Source organism: Pristiophorus japonicus, chromosome 5 (assembly GCF_044704955.1).
Source record: "Pristiophorus japonicus isolate sPriJap1 chromosome 5, sPriJap1.hap1, whole genome shotgun sequence".
In the NCBI taxonomy this organism is placed as follows: domain Eukaryota; kingdom Metazoa; phylum Chordata; class Chondrichthyes; family Pristiophoridae; genus Pristiophorus; species Pristiophorus japonicus.
This window is the reverse complement of record NC_091981.1, coordinates 71,749,851-71,765,907: the sequence shown is the minus strand read 5'-3', so window position 1 is coordinate 71,765,907 and position 16,057 is coordinate 71,749,851. Positions and strand designations below refer to the sequence as shown.

At 42.5% G+C, this 16,057-nt stretch overlaps 1 protein-coding gene across 2 annotated transcripts in view; it reads right to left on the bottom strand.

The window, feature by feature from the left end:
- Window positions 1-233: 233 nt before the first annotated feature.
- The window catches only part of LOC139263827 (synaptonemal complex protein 2-like), a 288,907-nt gene continuing 273,083 nt past the window's right edge, over window positions 234-16,057 (bottom strand). For both annotated transcript variants that reach the window (XM_070879880.1, XM_070879881.1), the window contains 2 exons: window positions 8,652-8,730; window positions 234-426 (listed from right to left, as the gene is read on the bottom strand). In XM_070879880.1, the coding sequence (XP_070735981.1) occupies window positions 385-426; window positions 8,652-8,730 (121 nt within the window). In that variant the 3' untranslated portion in view covers window positions 234-384. The remainder of the gene's footprint in view (window positions 427-8,651; window positions 8,731-16,057) is intronic.

Below are 16,057 nucleotides of genomic sequence, written 5' to 3'. Positions count from 1 at the left end.
CTTGATAATATGGTTGGGATAAGTCTTTTGCCACAAAGCTGGTTATAGTTATAGAGGTGCATTCCAACTTTCCACAGTTCCAACAGGTTAATTTTTTAATCTATTTTGTAAACAATTTATTTGAAATCAATACAAAAAATTTTATATTGCTTAATACTCATTTATTCTTGTATTTGAGCATTAGTCTAATAATACAGAAATAACAGTGCATGCATAATATTTTAACACTCACATGAACGAAAATGAGACATGCATGATCATTATTGGTATTCAGAACACAATATAGTAGTTCATCATTTACTTCTGAAACAAGACTCCTTTTCTCTGGTACTCAAGTTCCATTTTATTTTTAAATGAAAAGATGGTTTCACTTATCCAAAGTAATCAATGTGAAGTCTCTTTCATGCTGGCTAGCTGTCCTTCATTCTGTTCACAAGAATAAAATAGTGCAGAGTTATCAAGAAAAAGTCTAAAATTATGAACCAATATACACTCAAAGTTTGTGTTGTTTCAACAAACAGTCCCCATTTAGAAATATGTAAATGATTACTAAAACATCAAACAGTGAGCTCTGTCAAAACATTAACGAACCAATCAACAATTGATATGGTGATGTAAAAGCTCTGCTGCCCGTACCCTGACTCGCCCGAAGTCCCGTTCACTCATCACGTCTATGTTCGGTCCGGCAACGCCTCAAATTTAAAATTGTCATCCTTGTGTTCAAATCCTATCATGGCCTCACCCCTCACAATCTTGAATTTCCTCCAGTGCTATGACTCTCAGAACTCTGCTGTCCTCTAATTCTGGCCTCTTATGCATCCACGATTCCCTTTGCCCCTGCACTGGCGGCTGTGCCTTCAGTTGTCTAAGCTCTATGCTCCAGAATTCCCTCCCAAAGCCTCTCCACCTCTCCTCTTTCAAGATGCTCCTTGAAACCTACCACTTTGACCAAGCTTTTGGTCACTGGTCCCAATACCTCATGTGGCTCATGTCAAATTTTTCCTGTGAAGCACCATGGAGCATTTTACTACATTAAAGGCGATATATAAATGGAGATTGTTGTTGTAATATGGCAGTATGCCAATGTGCAGTGCTATAGATTGATAGGATGGGCTATAATGCCAGTATTTCTCTGCTGGGCTAGTCTCTCCTATTAATAGGTGGGATCATGTATTTCATAACAGCAAAAGGATGATGGAAGAAATCCAACTATCAAGTCACCATCAAGCTTATTTCCTGCAATCAGTTGGTCAAGGAATACTACTGCTACAAGGTAGGATGGTTGTAACTTAACTGCCATCATACCTGGGGAAAAAGGAATATTGGAAGGCCATTTCTCTCCTTGAGCCTGTTCCGCCATTCAATGAGATCATGGCTGATCTGCGACCTACCTCCATATACCACCTTTGGCCCATACCCTTGCATACCTTTGGTTAACAAAAACGTATCAATCTCAAATTTAAAGCTAACATCAAGATCTAGCATCAATTGTCATTTGCAGAAGAGGTTCCAAACTTCTACCACTCTTTGTGTAGAAGTGTTTCTTAATTTCATTCCTGAAAGGTCTGGCTCTAATTTGTAGTCTATGACCCCTAGTCCTAGACTCCCCAACCAGCAGGAATAGTTTCTCACTATCTACCCTATTTCTTCCCTTTTACGGGGGAAAATTGTGGTCGAAGGCTTCCTTCGTACAAACCCCTCCGATCCGAAAAAAATCTACGAAAGTACCTGGTGGTCCCGGAGGAATGTAGAGATCCCGGTCGGAGGCTTAGATTCGCTGCGCAGCGCATGGGAGGATGTCTTTCAGGTACGTATGCTGGAGTCATGTGGGCCTGGACCACTAATCACTATAAAATAAACTTACCTTAATGGACAGGGTTGTTAATGTAAAAATGAATGTTTAAATGTAATTTTTGTGTGTTTTAAAACTCTTACGCTGATAAAAGTAAGCTTTTGCACCTGCTTTTACCAGGTGTAAAAGTTTGAAGGACATTCGTTGGGCAAATAGCCCAAACTCTCTCGTGTGAATGTCCAGGAATGCAGAGGATCAGTTTAGAGAAATCTAGAAAACAAACGGCTTTTGTGAGGCCTTGCCGGGTCTGTGCGGGGCCGCACTTCGTACAGACCCAGCGAGACCGGAATTTACGGCCCTATCTTTACTTATACTGATTTCTTTAAATTCCTCACTTTCGCTATTTCCAGAATGTTTTTTGTGTGTTCTACTGTAAAGACAGATACAAAGTATTTGTTAATAGCTCTGCCATTTCCTTATTGCCCATTATAATTTCTGCTGTCTCTGCCTCTAATGGGCCTACGTTTACTTTCACTGATCTCTTCCTATTTACATACCTACAGAAACATTTACTATCTGTTTTTGTCTCTTGCTAATTTATTCATATACTTTTTTCTCTTTCCTTCTCAATTTCTTGGTCCTCCTTTGCTGAATTCTAAAATCCTCAGGCTTACTACTCTTTGGTAAAAGTATAAGCCTCTTCCTTTGGTCTAATACTATCTTTAACTTCTCTTGTTAGCCACGGTTGGACCACTTTTCCAATAGGATTTTTGTGCCTTTAAAGGAATCAATATTTGCTGTAAATTATGTATTAATTCTTTAAATATTAGCCATTGCTTGTCTACCATAATACCTTTTAATATGGTTTCCCAATCTACCTTAGCCAACTCGCCCCTCATACCTACATAGTTTCTTTTGTTTAGATTTAAGAGCCTAGTTTCAGATTTAGTATAAAACTCTGGGTCACTCTTTCCTAAAGGCCCTTTTACTACAAGGTTATAAATTAACCCTTTCTCATTGCACAATACTAGATCTCAAATAGCCTGTTCCTTAGTTGGTTCCTTAATATACCGATCTAGAAAACATTCCATGAATTCGTCTTCCATACTATTTCTGCAAATTTGGTTTGCCCAGTCTATATGTAGATTAAAGTCCCCCATGATTACTGTATTACTGTTGATACTTGCACCTCGAATTTCCTGATTTATACTCTGCCCTACAGTACAACTACTGTTTGAGGGGGCTTATAAATAACTCTCACCAATGTTTTCTGTCCCTTGCTGTTTCTGAGCTCCAACCAAACTGATCCTATTTCTTGATTTTCCGAGGCAAGATCCTTTCTTTCTACGGTCTTTATCCCATCTTTTATTATCAGGCCGATCTCGATTAAAGGTTAAGTATCCTGGAATATTTAGTTCCCAACCTTGGTCACTTTGCAACCATGTCTCCCAAACCTATTAATTTCTATTTGTGCTATTAATTCATTTTTTTGTGAATGCTTCGCACATTCATCGATAGTGCCTTGACTTTTTTCTATTTTTCCCTGATGTCACCGTAGTCATTGATGCTCTATTATCTTCACTCTGTGCCTTCCTGCTCCACTCTGCTTTTATCCCAAACTCTACTCTGCTCTCGAGCATTGATATTTCTCTTGCTGCTTTTATATTTACTCTTTCCTGAAACCTCTCCCCCACCACCCCCAAACCCCATCATTGGTTTAAAGCCCTGTCTACTGTCCTAATTATTCAATTCACCAGGACAGTGATCCCACCCCAGTTTAAGTGGAGCCCGTTCCAACAGAGCAGCTCCCTCTTTCCCCAGTACTGGTGCCAGTGCCCCATGAACTGAAACCCCTTTCTCCTACACCACGCTTCGAACCACATATTTCAAACTCTAATCTGTTTGTCCCTATGCTTTTTCATTTGGCCCTAATTCCTCAAACTTGCTCAGCAGAGCCTTCTTCTACCCATGTTGATGGTTCCTATGTGGACCACGAGAACTGGATCCTCACCCTCCCACTCCAAGTTCTTCTCCAGGCATGAGGAGATATCCTTAACCCTGGCACTCGGCAGGCAACTCAACCTTTAGTACTGCCTGTCACAGCTGCAGAGAACAGTATCTATCCCCGACTATACTGTCACCTACCACTGCCACATTCCTTTTTACTCCTCATACTTAGAACACAAGAACATTAGAAATAGGAGCAGGAGTAGGCCATACGGCCCCTCAAGCCTGCTCCATCATTTAATATGATCATGGCTGATCCGATCATGGACTCAGGTTCACTTCCCTGCCCGCTCTCCATAACCCCTTATTCCCTTATCTATTTCTGTCTTAAATTTATTCAATGTCCCAGCTTCCACAGCTCTCTGAGGCAGCGAATTCCACAGATTTACAACCCTCAGAAGAAATTTCTCCTCATCTCAGTTTTAAATGGGCGGCCCCTTATTCTAAGATTATGCCCTCTAGTTCTAGTCTCCCCTAACAGTGGAACCATCCTCTCTGCATCCAACCCATCAAGCCCCCTTATAATCTTATACATTTCGATAAGATCACCTCTCATTCTTCTGAATTCCAATGAGTAGACACACAATCTACTCAACTTTTCATCATAAGTCAAACCCCTCATCTCCAGAATCAACCTAGTGAACCTTCTCTGAACTGTCTCCAAAGCAAGTATATCCTTCATAGAAACATAGAAAATAGGTGCAGGAGTAGGCCATTTGGCCCTTGGAGCCAACATCACCATTCATGATGATCATGGCTGATCATTCACCTCAGTACCCCTTTCCTGCTTTCTCTCCATACACCTTGATCCCTTTAGCCAAAAGGGCCATCTCCAACTCGCTCTTGAATATATCGAATGAACTAGCATCAACAACTCTCTGTGGAAGAGAATTCCACAGGTTAACAATTCTGAGTGAAGAAGTTTCTCCTCATCTCGGTCATAAATGGCTTACCTCTTATCTTTAGACTGTGACCCCTGGTTCTGGACTCCCCCAATAACGGGAACATTCGTCCTGCATCTAACCTGTCCAGTCCATCAGAATTTTATATGTTTCTATCAGATCCCCTCTCATTCTTCTAAACTCAAGTGAGTACAGGCCCAGTCGATCCAGTCTCTCCTCATATATTAGTCCTGCCATCTCAGGAATCAGTCTGGTGAACCTTCGCTGCACTCCCTCAATAGCAAGAACATCCTTCCTCAGATTAGGAGACCAAAACTGAACACAATATTCCAGGTGAGGCCTCACCAAGGCCCTATACAGCTGCAGCAAGACCTCCCTGCTCCTATACTCCAAACCCCCAGCTATGAAGGCCAACATGCCATTTACCTGCTTCACCACCTGCTGCACCTGCATGCCAACCTTGAATGACTGATGAACCATGACACCCAGGTCTCGTTGCACCTCCCCTTTTCCTAATCTGCCACCATTCAGATAAAATTCTGCCTTCATGTTTTTGCCACATTTATCCACATTATACATAGAAACATAGAAACATAGAAAATAGGTGCAGGAGTAGGCCATTCAGCCCTTCTAGCCTGCACCGCCATTCAATGAGTTCATGGCTGAACATGAAACTTCAGTACCCCTTCCTGCTTTCTCGCCATACCCCTTGATCCCCCTATTAGTAAGGACTTCATCTAACTCCCTTTTGAATATATTTAGTGAATTGGCCTCAACTACTTTCTGTGGTAGAGAATTCCACAGGTTCACCACTCTCTGGGTGAAGAAGTTTCTCCTCATCTCGGTCCTAAATGGCTTACCCCTTATCCTTAGACTGTGACCCCTGGTTCTGGACTTCCCCAACATTGGGAACATTCTTCCTGCATCTAACCTGTCTAAACCCGTCAGAATTTTAAACGTTTCTATGAGGTCCCCTCTCATTCTTCTGAACTCCAGTGAATACAAGCCCAGTTGATCCAGTCTTTCTTGATAGGTCAGTCCCACCATCCCGGGAATCAGTCTGGTGAATCTTCGCTGCACTCCCTCAACAGCAAGAATGTCCTTCCTCAAGTTAGGAGACCAAAACTGTACACAATACTCCAGGTGTGGCCTCACCAAGGCCCTGTACAACTGTAGCAACACCTCCCTGTCCCTGTACTCAAATCCCCTCGCTATGAAGGCCAACATGCCATTTGCTTTCTTAACCGCCTGCTGTACCTGCATGCCAACCTTCAATGACTGATGTACCATGACACCCAGGTCTCGTTGCACCTCCCCTTTTCCTAATCTGTCACCATTCAGATAATAGTCTGTCTCTCTGTTTTTACCATCAAAGTGGATAACCTCACATTTATCCACATTATACTTCATCTGCCATGCATTTGCCCACTCACCTAACCTATCCAAGTCACTCTGCAGCCTCATAGCATCCTCCTCACAGCTCACACCGCCACCCAGCTTAGTGTCATGTGCAAACTTGGAGATATTACTCTTAATTCCTTCATCTAAATCATTGTAGTATATTGTAAATAGCTGGAGTCCCAGCACTGAGCCCTGCAGCACCCCACTAGTCACTGCCTGCCATTCTGAAAAGGACTCGTTTATCCCGACTCTCTGATTCCTGACTGCCAACCAGTTCTCTATCCATGACAACACATTACTCCCAATACCATGTGCTTTGATTTTGCACACCAATCTCATGTGGGACCTTGTCAAAAGCCTTTTGAAAGTCCAAATACACCACATCCACTGGTTCTCCTTTGTCCACTCTACTAGTTACATCCTCAAAAAATTCTAGAGGATTTGTCAAGCATGATTTCCCTTTCATAAATCCATGCTGACTTGGACCGATCCTGTCATTGCTTTCCAAATGCACTGTTATTTCATCTTTAATAATTGATTTCAACATTTTCCCCACTACTGATGGCAGCCCAAACGATCTATAATTCCCCATTTTCTCTCTCCCTCCTTTTTTAAAAAATGGTGTTACATTAGCTACCCTCCAGTCCATAGGAACTGATCAGAGTCGATAGACTGTTGGAAAATGATCACCAATGCATCCACTATTTCTAGGGCCACTTCCTTAAGTACTCTGGGATGAAGACTATCAGGCCTTGGGGATTTATCAGCCTTTAATGCCATCAATTTCCCCAACACAATTTCCTGGCTAATAAGGATTTCCTTCAGTTCCTCCTTCTCGCTAGACCCTCGGTCCCCCATAATCTCCGGAACGTTATTTGTGTCTTCCTTCGTGAAGACAGGACCAAAGTATTTTCTTCAATTGGTCTGCCATTTCTTTGTTCCCCATTATAAATTTACCTGATTCTGACTGCAAGGGACCTACGTTTGTCTTCCCTAATCTTTTCCTCTTCACATTTCTATCGAAGATTTTGCAGTCAGTTTTTAAGTTCCCAGCAAGCTTCCTCTCATACTCTATTTTCCCCCTCCTAATTAAACCCTTTGGCCTCCTCTGCTGAATTCAAAATTTCTCCGTCCTCAGGTTTGCTGCTTTTTCTGGCCAATTTATATGCCTCTTCCTTGGATTTAACACTATCCCTAATTTCCCTTGTTAGCCACGGTTGAGCCACCTTCCCAGTTTTATTTTTACTCCAGACAAGGATGTACAATTGTTGAAGTTCAACCATGTGATCTTTAAATGTTTGCCATTGCCTATCCACCATCAACCCTTTGAGTATCATTCGCCAGTCTATTCGAGCCAATTCACATCACATACCATCGAAGTTACGTTTCCTTAAGTTCAGAACCCTAGTCTCCGAATTAACTGTGTCACTCGCCATCCTAATAAAGAATTCTATTATATAATGGTTACTCTTCCCCAAGTGGCCTCGCACAAGATTGCTAATTAGTCCTTTCTCGTTACACATCACCCAATCTAGGATGGCCAGCCCTCTAGTTGGTTCCTCGACATAGTGGTCTAGAAAACCATCCCTAATATACCCCAGGAAATCCTCCTCCACTGTACTGCTACCAGTTTGGTTAGCCCAAAGATTAAAGTCGCCCAGGATAACTGCTGTACCTTTATTGCATGCATCCCTAATTTCTTGTAAATATGGATATTTCGTAAATATGGAAACCAAAGCTGCACACAGTATTCCAGGTGTGCCCTCACCAATACCCTGTACAACTGTAGCAAGACTTCCCTGCTTTTATACTCCATCCCCTATGCAATAAAGGCCAAGATTCCATTGGCCTTCCTGATCAATTGCTCTACCTGCATATTAACCTTTTGTGTTTCATGCACAAGTACTTGAATAGCCTCCTGTGCCACGGTGTCATGGTCAGTTTGCCCATCCTCCCTGCAGTCCTCCTTGCTGAAGCTCCTCCATTACTATATCCTAGTTCCCCATACCTTCCTGACGCAGTCACATCATCCTCTCCCTGACCATTGACCAACTCTAAAGTACCGCTTAACCTAAAAGGTGTGATTGCTTCCTGGAACAAAGTGCCCCTCCAAGTTACACACCATCCTGACTTGGAAATATATCGCTGTTCCTTCATTGTCGCTGGGTCAAAATCCTGGAACTCCCTCCCCAACAGGACGATGGAAGTACCTTCACCGCAAGGACTGCAGCGGTTTAAGAAGGAGGCTCACCACCACCTGCTCAAGGGCAATTAGGGATGGACAATAAATGCTGGCCTTGCCAGCAATGGCCACATCCCAGAACAAAACACGGGGTGATGCTAGGGTGCGATCTGCAGGGCAGAATTTGGGTTGACATGTGCAAAAACATATATAAATATGATAATGAAGTGGGGGGACGGGTGCAGACAAGAAATAAATTAGAAAATCACAAGAAAATTAAATTCAATGTTTATCTTGAGAAAAGGCCGAGACCATTGATTTTGGAATCACAACCAGTGCATGTCCTTACAGACTTCTTTAAAAATACCTCTTTTTGAGTCGTATTGACTCGTATTTCCTTGGACATCCCTAGTTTATCTTCTGAAGATGAAGTCAATGCATTCAGTCTGTCAAAAGGAAAATAGAAAAATATCAGAAGGAAACAAATTCTTCAATTGAAGAACAATTCACAACAAACAAGGAAAACTCATTGGAGAAAGCATATGAACTTAAGGACTTTCATAATTATTTAATCCCCAAATATTTGCTTGTGTGGAGCATAAACACAGACACTGACTGGTTGGACTGAATGGTCTATTTCTGTGCTGTAATTTGTAATTCTATTTAACATGGCCATGAAAATAGTCTGTGTATTATATATATTTTATGGTAAATTCACCAATCTTGTATTCCCGGTGGGCAGTCACACACAAAAAGGGAGTGCAGTTTTGAATTGGGGATTGGTGAAGTTACTCTATATGGAGCCCAGGTTCCAAAGCAATAGTTACTGATGGGCATAAGGGTACAGAATGCACACTGATCAGAAATCGTTCTTTTGCCTGTGACTCATCTCAGTTGTTCTAAGGTCAACTAACACAAACGCATTATACGACTGGATACCATTGGCCCGAAAATTGTCAAAAGAAATCTTGTGGGCAGATGCCTCTGACCAAAATTTTATTAACAAAAATACCTGATGGTCCCAGAGCAACGTAAAATTGCGCTCCCAGGCCGAGATGCACAGTCCAGCATTCGAGCCCATGTCTTCCAGGAGTGTATGCGTATCCTAGGATCATGTGGGTCTGGACCACCAATCACAATGTAATATTCTCATTCATAGTAATGGGAGCTCCGAGCCTCATTACTATCAAGAGAATACTTCTAAAATCAAATACAACAAAAATTATATTTTAAATTAATAGAAATTGCATTAACTTAAATGGTTAAGAAAAATATTTATTTTTTTCAAATTAAAAAAATGTTTTAATAGTGTTTAGAATAAACTTACCTTCATAGACAGAGTTTTAATATAAAAATAAGTCATAACATTTATTTTTTTCTATTAAAACTCTCACGCTGGTAAAAACAGGCCTTATGCCTGCTTATACCAGGCATAAGAGTTTGAAGGACATTTGCTGGGCAAATAGCCCAAATCTCCACCCGCAAAGACCCTTCTCCCAGGGATGCTTGCGATTTAAAATTGAGACGAGGAGAAATTTCTTTTCTCAGAGGGTTGTAAATCTGTGGAATTTGCTACCTCTCAGAGCTGTGGAAGCTGGGACATTGAATAAATTTAAGAGTGAAATAGATAGTTTCTTAACCGATAAGGGAGTAAGGGGTTATGGGTGGCAGCAGGGAAGTGGACCCGAGTCCATGATCGGATCAGCCAAGATCGTATAAAATGGTGGAGCAGGCTCGAGGGGCCATCACCTGCTCCTATTTCTTATGTTATGATCTGTCAAAGGACATTTTGACAGATCGCAAATGCTGGTTTTAGGCGCATGCGTATCGCACGACTAAAACTGGTACTTCCGAGGCCTCTACAGGTGCAAATTGGAGAGACCACCATTTATGGCCCATTATATCTTCATCACATTGGTCATCAAAAAATATTCTGACTGCCTTTGCACTGAATTGCAAAATGGCAGTCCAAGTTCAACACATCTTAGAATTAGAGAAAATTACAATAAATTACAAGGAGGCCATTCAACCATTCTTGTCCGTGTCGATCGAAAAGAACTAGCCAGCCTGATCCCATTTCCCAGCTCTTGGTCCGTAGCCCTGTACATCACGGCTCTTTAAGTGCAGATCCAAATACTTTTTAAAATGTGATGAGGGTTTCTGCCTCTACCACCCTTTCAGGCAGTGAGTTCCGGACGACAACCACCAGCCTCTGGGTGAAAAAGTATTTCCTCATCTTCCCTCTAATCCTTCTACCAACTACTTTAAATCTATGCCCCCTGGTTAGTGACCCCTCTGCTAAAGGAAATAGGTCCATCCTATCCACTCTACTTAGGCCGCTCATTAATTTTATACACCTCAATTAAATTTTCCCTCAGCCTCCTATGAAATAGATATAAATGGGTACAAATCTGATAGCCATTACCAAGATGTGGTTGCAAGGTGACCAAGGCTGGGAACTAAATATTCAGAGGTGTTTGACAAGTCAGAAGGACAGACAGAAAGGAAAAGGAGGTGGGGGAGCTCTGTTAATAAAGGATGAGATCAGTACATTAGTGAGAAACTATAGTGGCTCAGAAGATCAAGATGTAGAATCAGCTTGGGTGGAGAGAAGGAATAATAAAGGGAAAAAGTCACTGGTAGTCTATAGGCCCCCTATCAATAGCTACATTGTTGGATGGACTATAAATCAAGAAATAATGGAGGCTTGTAAAAAAAGGAACGGCAATAATCATGGGCGATTTTAACCTTCATATTGATTGGACAAAGCAAATTGACCAGGGTAGCCTTGAGGTAGAGTTCATAGAGTGTATCCGGGATAGTTTCCTTTAACAGTACATTGCAGAACCAACCAGGGAACAGGCTTTCTTCGATCATTTACTGTGTAATACGATAGGATTAATAAACAATCTCCTAGTAAAGGATCCTCGAGCAATGAGTGACCATAACATGGTTGAATTTGAAATTCAGTTGGAGCGTAAGAAAGTTAGATCTCAAACCAGTATCCTAAGCTTAAATAAAGGAGACTACAAAGGTATGAAGGTAGAGTTGGCTAAAGTGGACTGGGAAAATAAATCAAAGTATGGGACGGTTGATGAGCAATGGCAGACATTTATGGAGATACTTTATAACTCTCACAAAAATATATTACAATGAGAAGGAAAGACTGTAAGAGAAGGGATAACCATCCGTGGCTAATTGAAAACAAGGGCATATAATGTGGCCAAGACTAGTGATAGGCCAGAGAATTGAGAAACCTTTAAAAGCCAGCAAAGAAAGACTAAAAAAAAATGAGGGGGAGATAGATTATGAAAGGAAACTAGCACAAAATATAAAAAGATAGTAAGAGTTTCCACAGGTACATAAAAAGGAAAAGAGTGGCTGAAGGAAATGTTGGTTCCCTAGAGGATAAGGCTGGGGAATTAATAATGGGGAACAGGGAAATGGCAGAGACATTGTATAAATATTTTGTATCGGTCTTCATGGTAGAAGACACTAAAAACATCCCAATAGTGGAGGTACTAAAGTAGTAGTATTCAGTAAAATAATGGGACTAAAGGCAGACAAGTCCCCTGTATCATAGGGTCCTAAAAGAAGTGGCTGCCTAGATAGTGGATACATTGATTAATACATAACATAATGCTTCGGGGTCACCAGACACCAGAGGGTGCCATGGTCGGTTGGTCATCGGGCTGTTCGAGGGGCGGCCCATAAAAGGGCGCGACTGTTGGGGAGCGGCCACAGGAGCAGCCAGCGGGAGTTCAAGGAGCCTGCTGGTGCAGGGGCACGGGCAGAAGGTAAACACGGAAGTCAAAAGAAATCGAAGTGTGATGTCACAGCCAAGTGGGTAAGTGATTGGCTGGTGGATTGGTGAGTATTTGATCTTTTTCTTCTTTTCTTATCAGTAGGAAACCATTAGCATTGTTGCCAAATTAAGTTAATCTAAGGGTTAAGTCATGGCAGGAGAGCCCAGACCTGTGTCATTCTCCTCCTGTGCTATGTGGGAAATCAGGGACGCTTCCAGTGTACCTGACCACTATGTGTGCAGGAAGTATGTCCAGCTGCAGCTTCTGACAGATCACATTGTGGCACTGGAGCTGCGCATGGATTCACTCTGCAATGCTGAGGATGTCGTGAATAGTACGTTTACTGAGTTGGTCACACCGTAGGCAAAGGTTACACAGCCAGATAGGGAAAGGGTGACCCATCAGGAAGAGCAAGGGAAGGAAGGTGCAGGGGTCCCCTGCGATCACCTCCCTCCAAAACAGATATACTGTTTTGGATACTGTTGGGGGAGGTGGCTCATCAGGGGAAGGCAGCAGCAGCCCAGTCCATGGCACCAGGGGTGGCTCTGCTGCACAGGAAGGCAGGAAAAAGTGTGGGAGAGCGATAGTGATAGGGGATTTTATTGTAAGGGGAGAGATAGGCGTTTCTGCGGCCGTAAACGAGACTCCAGGATGGTATGTTGCCTCCTTGGTGCAAGGGTCAAGGATGTCTTGGAGCGGCTGCAGCACATTCTGAAGGGGGAGGGTGAACAGCCAGCTGTCGTGGTGCATATAGGTAAAAAATGGGATGAGGTCTGAATTTAGGGAGCTAGGAGTTAAATTAAAAAGTAGGATCTCAAAGATAATAATCTCACATGCTAGTCAGAGTAGCAATTGCAGGATAGTTCAGATGAATATATGGCTTGAGGAATGGTGCAAGGAGGGGGGATTCAAATTCCTTGGCCATTGGAACCGGTTCTGGGGGAGGTGGGACCAGTACAAACCGGACGGTTTGCATCTGGGCAGGACCGGAAACTATGTCCTAGGCAGAGTGTTTGCTAATGCTGTTGGGAAGGGGTTAAACTAATATGGCAGGGGGATGGGAATCTATGCAGGGAGGCAGAGGGAAATTAAAAAAAGGGGCAGAAGCAAAAGATAGGAAGGCAAAAAGCAAGAATGGAGGGCAGAGAAATCAAGGGCAAAAATCAAAAAGGGCCACATTACAACATAATTCTAAAAGGACAAAGCGTGTTTAAAAAAAAACGAGCCTGAAAGCTCCGAGTCTCAATGAGAGGAGCATTCGTAATAAGGTGGACGAATTAACTGTGCAGGTAGCTGTTAACGGATATGATGTAATTGGGATTACGGAGACTCGGCTGGGAACTCAACATTCAGAGGTATTCAATATTCAGGAAGGATAGACAGGAAGGAAAAGGAGGTGAATTGGTTACTGGTTAAAGAGGAGGTTAATGCAATAGAAAGGAAGGACATTAGCTTGGATGATGTGGAGTCTATATGGGTAGAGCTGCAAAACACCAAAGGGCAGAAAGCATTAGTGGGAGTTGTGTACAGACCACCAAACAGTAGTAGGGAGGTTGGGGATGGCATCAAACAGGAAATTAGGGATGCGTGCAATAAGGGTACAGCAGTTATCATGAGTGACTTTAACCTACATATTGATTGGGCTAACTAAACTCGTAGCAATACTGTGGAGGAGGATTTCCTGGAGTGTATAAGGCATGGTTTTCTGGACCAATATGTCGAGGAACCAACTAGAGAGCAGGCCATCCTAGACTGAGTCTTGCGAAACGAGAGGGGAATTAATTAGAAATCTGGTCGTGCGTGGCTCCTTGGGGAAGAGTGACCATAATATGGTAGAATTCTTCATTAAGATGGAGAGCGACACAGTTAATTCAGAGATGAGGATCCTGAACTTAAAGAAAGGAAACTTCGATGGTATGAGATGTGATTTGGCTCGGATAGATTCGCGAATTACACTTAAAGGGTAGACGGTGGATAGGCAATGGCAGACATTTAAAGATCACATAGATGAATCACAACTATTGTACATCCCTGTCTGGCGTAAAAAATAAAACAGAAAAGGTGGCTGAACCGTGGCTAACAAAGGAAATTAGGGATAGTGTTAAATCCAAGGAAGAGGCATATAAATTGGCCAGAAAAAGCAACAAACCTGAGGAATGGGAGAAATTTAGAATTCAGCAGAGGAGGACAAAGGATTTAATTAGGAGAGGGAAAATAGAGTAAGCTTGCAGGGAATGTAAAAAATTAATCCAAAAGCTTCTATAGATATGTGAAGCGATAAAGATTAGGTGAAGACTAATGTAGGTCGCTTGCAGTCAGAATCAGGTGAATTCTTAATTGGGGAACAAGGAACTGGCAGACCAATTGAACAAATACTTTGGTTCTGTCTTCACTAAGGAAGGAAGACACGAATAACCTCCCAGAAATACTAGGCAACCGAGGGTCTAGCGAGAAGGAGGAACTGAGGGAAATCCTTATTAGTTAGGAAATGGTATTCGGGAAACTGATGGGACTGAAGGCCGATAAATCCCCGGGGCCTGATAAGTACTCTGGGATGCAGACTAAGGAAGTGGCACTAGAAATAGTAGATGCATTGGTGGTAATTTTTCACAATTCTGGATCAGTTCCTATGGATTGGAGGGTAGCTAATGTAACCCTACTTTTTAAAAAAGGAGGGAGTGTGAAAACAGTGAATTATAGACTGGTTAGCCTGACATCGGTGGTGGGGAAAATGCTGGAATCAATTATTAAAAATGTAATAACAGCGCATTTGGAAAGCAGTGACATGATCGGTCCAAGTCAGCATGGATTTATGAAAGGGAAATCATGCTTGACAAATCTTCGAGTTTTTTTGAGGATGTAACTAGTAGAGTGGATAAGGGAGAACCAGTGGACTTTCAAAAGGCCTTTGACAAGGTCCCACACAAGAGATTAGTGTGCAAAATTAAGGCACATGCTATTGGGGGGGTAATGTATTGATGTGGATAGAGAACTGGTTGGCAGACAGGAAGCAAAGAGTGGGAATAAACGGGTCCTTTTCAGAACGGCAGGCAGTGACTCGTGGGGTACCGCAAGATTCAGTGCTGGGACCCCAGCTATTTACAATATACATTAATGATTTAGACAAAGGAATTGAATGTAATATCTCCAAGTTTGCAGATGACACTATGCCGGGTGGCAGTGTGAGCTGTGAGGAGGATGCTAAGAGGCTGCAGGGTGACTTGGACAGGTTAGGTGAGTGGGCAAATGCATGGCAGATGCAGTATAATGTGGATAAATGTGAGGTTATCCACTTTGGTGGTAAGAACAGGAAGGCAGATAATCTGAATGGTGACAGATTAGTAAAAGATGAGGTGCAACAAGACCTGGTATCAGTCACTGAAGGTAGGCATGCAGGTACAACAGGAAGTAAAGAAAGCAAATGGCATGCTGGCCTTCATAGCGAGCGAATTTGAGTATAAGAGCAGGGAGGTCTTACTGCAGTTGTACAAGGCCTTGGTGAGAGAACACCTTGAAAATTGTGTGCAGTTTTGGTCTCCTAATCTGAGGAAGGATGTGCTTGCTATTGAGGGAGTGCAGTGAAGGTTCACCAGACTAATTCCCAGGATGGCAGGACTGACATATGAAGACAGACTGGATTGGCTAGGCTTATACTCACTGGAATTTATAAGAATGAGAGGAGATCGCATAGAAACATAAAATTATGATGGGACTGGACAGGTTAGATGCAGGAAGAATGTTTCCGATGTTGGGGGAAGTCCAGAACCAGGGGTCGCAGTCTAAGGATAAGGGGTAAGCCATATAGGACCGAGATGAGGAGAAACCTTTTCACCCAGAGTGGTGAACCTGTGGAATTCTCTACCACAGAAATTTGTTGAGTCCAGTTTGTTGGATATATTCAAGAGGGAGTTAGATGTGGCCCTTACGGCTAAGGTGATCAGGGGGTATGGAGAGTAATCGGGAGTGT